Source organism: Crinia signifera, chromosome 1 (assembly GCF_055691185.1).
Source record: "Crinia signifera chromosome 1, ASM5569118v1, whole genome shotgun sequence".
Lineage (NCBI taxonomy): Eukaryota > Metazoa > Chordata > Amphibia > Anura > Myobatrachidae > Crinia > Crinia signifera.
In genome coordinates, this window is record NC_139217.1 from 383696463 (window position 1) to 383702462 (window position 6000).

The window sequence follows — 6000 nt, forward strand, 5'->3', positions numbered from 1 at the left end:
CTCAACAATCCACATCCGTTTTCGTCGACACGCCCACTTTTCGACACTCAACAGGCAGCATATTGATTTCCGCCTGCCGAGTTGCAGGCAAGCTGGCCAAAAGCGTCCTGGTATTCCGACTGTCGGGAAGTTCCGACAGCCGGAATCCCACATTGAATACCCCTCAATGAGTTGGCAAACTTAATTGTCATACCTCATATAGCTGAATTTCCTTCTTTGTGGGACAGTTCCCCCTGAAGATTGTATTTTTTACTTGAAAGAAGTACCCATGATGTATGGTGAAGCATCATCTGCATATGAGACACTACCATAGCACTGCCTGCTCTACTTTCTTTAGCTCTGTGAGGGAGGTGGTCCTACATAGGCCTCCTGCAAGTAACAATTATTTCTTATCATTTCTCAGGACACCATTTATACGTGATATTATCTGGGACCCAACTGGTCAACTGATTTTGACCAGTTGGGAGGGGGGGCACCCCGATGCGCGAGTGGCTCCACAGGGAGGGGGGGTTGCTCACCTCCATTCCACTCCCTCCCACCACGTCACTCCAGGAAGGGGGGAGATGCGGTGGCAGCCAAGAGGCTCCACAGGGTCGGGGAGAGTTGCAGGGGGGAAGGGGGAGTTGCTCACCTCCATCCTGCTCCCTCCCACCGCATCACTCCAGTGTGGGGGGGGGGAGATACAGCTGCCACGTGGCTCCACAGGGGGGTCCAGTCCAGTCACCTCCATCCATCCTGCTCCCTCCTGCCGCCCTCCAGTGGCCGGCGCCCCAGGCAGATTCCTAAAGCTGCCTAGTGGTGGCGCCGGCCCTGAGGATACTGAACAGGCATCAACAGTGATTACCAATTCATTGAAGGAAATGAGTACTCACCTGGCTAGGTCTCACATAGTCTGCTACATCCCACAGTCTTTCTTGAAATTCCCAGAAATTCTTGGTGACGGAAGCTCCCTTGAGTTTTGTTATTACAGAGAAGTAAGGATCAGAGTCACTTTCTTGATATCCCTTTTTTACAATAAACACCCATCTATTAATTCAAGAAGAAACAATATATTAGGCACAGTTACTATAACTAGTCAACTGCATTGCTCGAAATATACTGTAACGAATAAAGTGTTGTGCTCTAAAATGCATTCATCGAAAATTTACTGTATCCTTAAAGTTTACTGTATACCAAAAGTGTCAGTATTTGATATATTAACTGAATTTAGGGAAGAAAATATTTGCCAAGGCTTTGCTGCAAATTCCAAACCAAGAGGAAAAAGCGGAGTAGTTGCTCTCACACAAAAATTGCTTAGCCGCTCAAATATATAGATTTCCCTAGAGAAGACCTAATTCAGACCTTATCCCTGGGATGCAAATTTTTAGATCCCTGCGATCAGTTATATTCCAGAGTGAAATCCTGCTCTGTGCAAGCCTGCAAATTGCTTAGCAGGGCTTGCAAATGTTATCTGGATCAGCAAAAAGTTGCAAATCCAATCCCAAGCGTTTTCCCTGACACTCAGAAAACGGCCGGTTACTACCCAAAACAAGCCCCACCCGGCATCGCCCGACACCCTCTCCCTGGCTAACACACACCCCCTCCCCTGTGGAATGACACGGCGGCCTGCCGCCACATTATCCGTGTCACCCCTCCCTGGCAACCCCTCCTCCCCCCTGGAACGCCGTGCCGGCTTGGCGACCCCCTTTTGGGAGCACCATTTTTGCCGCTGTGGAGGCATGGCAAGCACTGTCTGAGCTGCTGGCCAGGCCCCAGCCCCTCAGCCTGCCTGAATTGAAGCTGTGCGTATCTCCCCCCCCCCCCACCACGCCTGGCACCGGCACTGGAGATACGCACAGCTTCAATTCAGGCAGGCTGAGGGGCTGAGTGCCTGGCCAGCAGCTCACACAGTGCTGGCCATGCCTCTACAGTGGCAAAATAGTGCTCCCAAAGCACCGGCTTTCCTGTTTCGTGGGGATTGCAAAAAAAGTAATCGCTGATTTTTGTCGCTGTTTGGCCTCATGCATGCGTCCTATATGCATGCACAGTCCTTATAAACGATCACCTTACAAATTTGCACAACAACGATCAGGTCTGAATAACCCCCATTTCATGCTGTTGATAAAATAATATGCAGATTCAGGGGGTTATTCTAGTCCATTCTTTCTGACAAAATCCTTCTTAGATGGACAAAACCATGTGCACTGCGGGTGGGGCAGATGTAACTTGTGCAGAGAGAATTAGATTTGGGTGGGGTTTTTCTTCAAAGTGAGATCTATATTGAAGTGTAAAATCATGCAGTCAGTATTTTCCCTGCACAGAAACAAAATAACTCACCCAAATCTAATTCTCTCTGCACATGTTACATCTGCCCCCCTGCAGTGCACATGGTTTTGTCCATCTAAGAAGGATTTTGTCAGAAATAATGAACTAGAATAAACCCCTCAGTTTGGCTATAGTAAATATAGTAAATATCTGTGGTATGTTGAGCCCACCTACAGTGGGAGATAGTACTGTGGGCATTTGTTAAATAATATAGATTGTAAGCTTGCGAGCAGGGCCCTCCTACCTCTATGTCAGTTTGTTTCTACCCAGTTTGTTTAATCACTGTTGTTTCAATTGTAAATCGCAATGGAATATGCTGCGCTATATAAGTTATTGTAAATAAATAAATAATCTGCTTTAAAAGTCTGAACACACAGTATCATTTATTTCGACAAGGAAGAAGTTGTCCAAAATATGAACTTCATTTCTAGCCTCATTAAAAATCGGCAGAACTTCTGTTACTTTGATAGTTTGCTATACCTTTTTCACTGTAGTCCCCACAATTCATATACCACACATGCCAAGTGGACAGTATCACACACACCTACTAATTGAAATGAGTCTCACAATTTATTAAAGGAATAATGTCTGCATGAGGCTTGGTGAGTTACAATTATTCACTACTAGATTGTCACACGCTTACTTTCTTTTGAACATTTTGTTTATTATATATCGGCATACTTTGATTTCTTTTGAATCAATGTTTTTACAAAAGCAATATTTTATATTCATGATTACAAGCAACTACCTCCTCACAATTTGTTTTATTGCAATACAAATTGGAGGACAGTTCCACAGCCTGAGTTGAGGCTTCCCCCATTTCCTGCAAATACTATAAGAATGCTCAGTAATTAGATGGTACATTATGACATTACACGGAAGTATACAGAACACCCATTTAATGCACATAAGGCAAATTATAAGGTTTTACCGATGCTTTAACTAGATTTACATTGAACCTGAGTGAGCACAAGACTATTACAGCACTTATTGTATCTCAGTTATTTATACCCTGTATATTTTTCTCCTGCATTACCTTAACCCACATCTCTGTAATACCCCTTTCACATCGCACTTTTAAAACGGTATATTGCCGTTTTTTTTCCATTTTAAAACGTTTAAGGCTGCAATGTGAAAGTGCCAGAGTTGATTTACCGGTTAAAGTTAACCGGTATTTCAACACGGTTAAAAAGCAGAGTCCTACACGTTTTAAAGCCGTTTTTTTGGCAGTTTGAACAGCTCTATTTCAATGGCTTGAAATGTGTCCCTTGGGGGTTAAACGGGTTGAATGTTTGAATGGTATTAAATGATTTTTAAAACGGTTTTCACCTGCAATGTGAAAGGTCTCAAGGCTCAGACCCGTTTTAAAGTCCCATTTAAGAATACCGTGTCATTACCCATTTCTGTAATGTGAAAGCAGTATTAGGGAGTCTCTTACCTTCTACAACACAGCATTATTCCAAAAATAATATTACTTACCCAATAATATAACAAAAAATGCCAATATGAAGGAGGCGATGAAGTATGCCAATCTTCCTGTTCTTAGTCAGCACATATTTCTCTGTCTTGTAATCTAGAAGAGGTGGGAAATATTTTGTACAGGCAGCTTCCATTACTGCTTCATGCAGAGAATGACTTGGCTATTTATAAACGTTACACTGAAAAGAGTGTTAAAGGGACAGCTCAAGTACAATAATATATTTGTCTGAGCTGTACACAATATAGGGATACATATTGTTATTTATGAAATCAAATAGTGTTTTAAAGACATTTTCCAGTTAATACAAGTTATTTTTTGAGAGATACATAAGAATGACCAGCAGTGGAATGCCGGCATCCCGATGCATCCCCAAAACTAATGGGAGCATTGTGTAACGAGCACAACTACTGTGGACATTGTGTGCAAGTGACACTACTTCTGTAGACATTAGTTGGGTTATTCAAATTGACTTGGTAAGCTGCGAGCTTCGCATCCTTATTTATTTATTAAGAGTTTCTTATATAGCGCACACATATTCCGCAGCTCTGTACAGAGAATATTTGAACATTCACATCAGTACCTGCCCCTTTGGAGCTTACAATCTATATTCCCTACCACATGTACACGCACACAGACATTCTAGGGTTAATTTTTTGTTGAAAGCCAATAAACCTATCTGTATATTTTTGGATTGTGGGAGGAAACCGGAGTACCCGGATTGAACCCACGCAAGCACGGGGAGAATATACAAACCCTGCACAGTTAGAGCCATGGTGGGGATCGAACCCATGACCTCAGCAATGTGAGGCAGTAAATGCTAACCATTACACCATCCCGTGACGCAGTCCCACCGAATACATGCCCCCATGCTGCCGTTTCCCCTCGCAAGACACACACCCCCTCGCATGTGCCCACAGCAGGAGAAACTAATCGATGGTCGATGGCCGGAGGTGCAGACGGTGCAGTGGTGCAGGTGGAGTCCGTGGGGCCTTTTGCTATCTGCACAGAATCCAGTTGTTTTCGGGAGGGGGGGTGTGTTATTATTTTGCCGATGTGGGTGTGGGAGAGGGAAATGCGAGGAGAATGTTGTGCCGCTGGGGGATGTTATGGATCGGATCCACAACAAAGATTCGGTCCACCCTGCTGCCCCCAGTGACAGTGCGGCTGTTTGACTGTGCAGCCTGCCAACAGAGCAGGCTGCAGGAGAGAGATCAAAGCCCGCCACCACCGCAGCTAACCTCATCCTGCCGGGACCGGCTCCCTCAATGTGCTACCAGAAGTGGCTACGCTAGCAGAAGGGTACCATGCAGCTGCATTATCAGATAAAGGTCACCACCCGGGTGTGGGATGCGGGGGTTGTGGAAGGGGTGTTATGGTACGTGTATGTTGGGGACAGTCAATGGGTTTGTAATGGGAGTAGAGGAACTTGGAGCATATGTGGGATGAAGAGGGGAAATAGGGTGTATATGGGAGAAGAGGATTGTGTGGGTGGGTTGGGATCATTTGGTCTATTGCATTATGGTAGAAAGTCATTAGGTCGAATCCATTTGGTCGACATGCTAAAAGGTCGACATGATTCTAGGTCGACATGGGAAAAGGTCGACATGATTCTAGGTCGAAAGGTCATTAGTTCGACAGGTCATTAGTTCGACAAGGTCATTAGTTCGACATTGTCTATGTCGACGTTCACAAGGTCGACATGGGGTTTTTCACTGTTTTTTTACCTGAATGTCAACACAGTCGACATGGACACAGTTTAAAGTGCACTGCATCCCCTCGCATCGCTCGCTGCGCTCGCAATGCGTCGGGCACGGTGCCTCGCTACGCTCGGCACACTATTTTATTCTCCCACCACGCCCTAGTGGATGGTAGGGCATGAAATACCGCCTGTCTGCACATGTTGGCTCAAAAAACAGTGAAAAACTCCATGTCGACCTTGTGAATGTCGACATAGACAATGTCGAACTAATGACCTTGTCGAACTAATGACCTGTCGAACTAATGACCTTTCGAACTAGAATCATGTCGACCTTTTCCCATGTCGACCTAGAGTCATGTCGACCTTTTAGCATGTCGACCTAATGGATTCGACCTAATGACTGTCGACCATAATGCAGTAGACCAAATGACCACATCCCGTGTGGGTGGAATAGGGTGTGTGTGGTGGGAATAGGAACTGAAGTGCAGGATGTGTTGAGGGTAGCGATATAGGGTGT

The 6000-nt window shown here is 45.0% G+C and overlaps 1 protein-coding gene across 1 annotated transcript in view; it reads right to left on the reverse strand.

The window, feature by feature from the left end:
• Nucleotides 1-3935, reverse strand: part of P2RX6 (purinergic receptor P2X 6) — a 36043-nt gene extending 32108 nt beyond the window's left edge. Inside the window, exons 1-2 of the mRNA XM_083151497.1 lie at nt 3784-3935; nt 873-1026 (exon numbers count right to left, since the gene is read on the reverse strand). Coding sequence (XP_083007623.1) covers nt 873-1026; nt 3784-3917 — 288 coding nt within the window. The 5' untranslated portion in view covers nt 3918-3935. The remainder of the gene's footprint in view (nt 1-872; nt 1027-3783) is intronic.
• Between the last annotated feature and the right edge of the window lie 2065 nt (nt 3936-6000).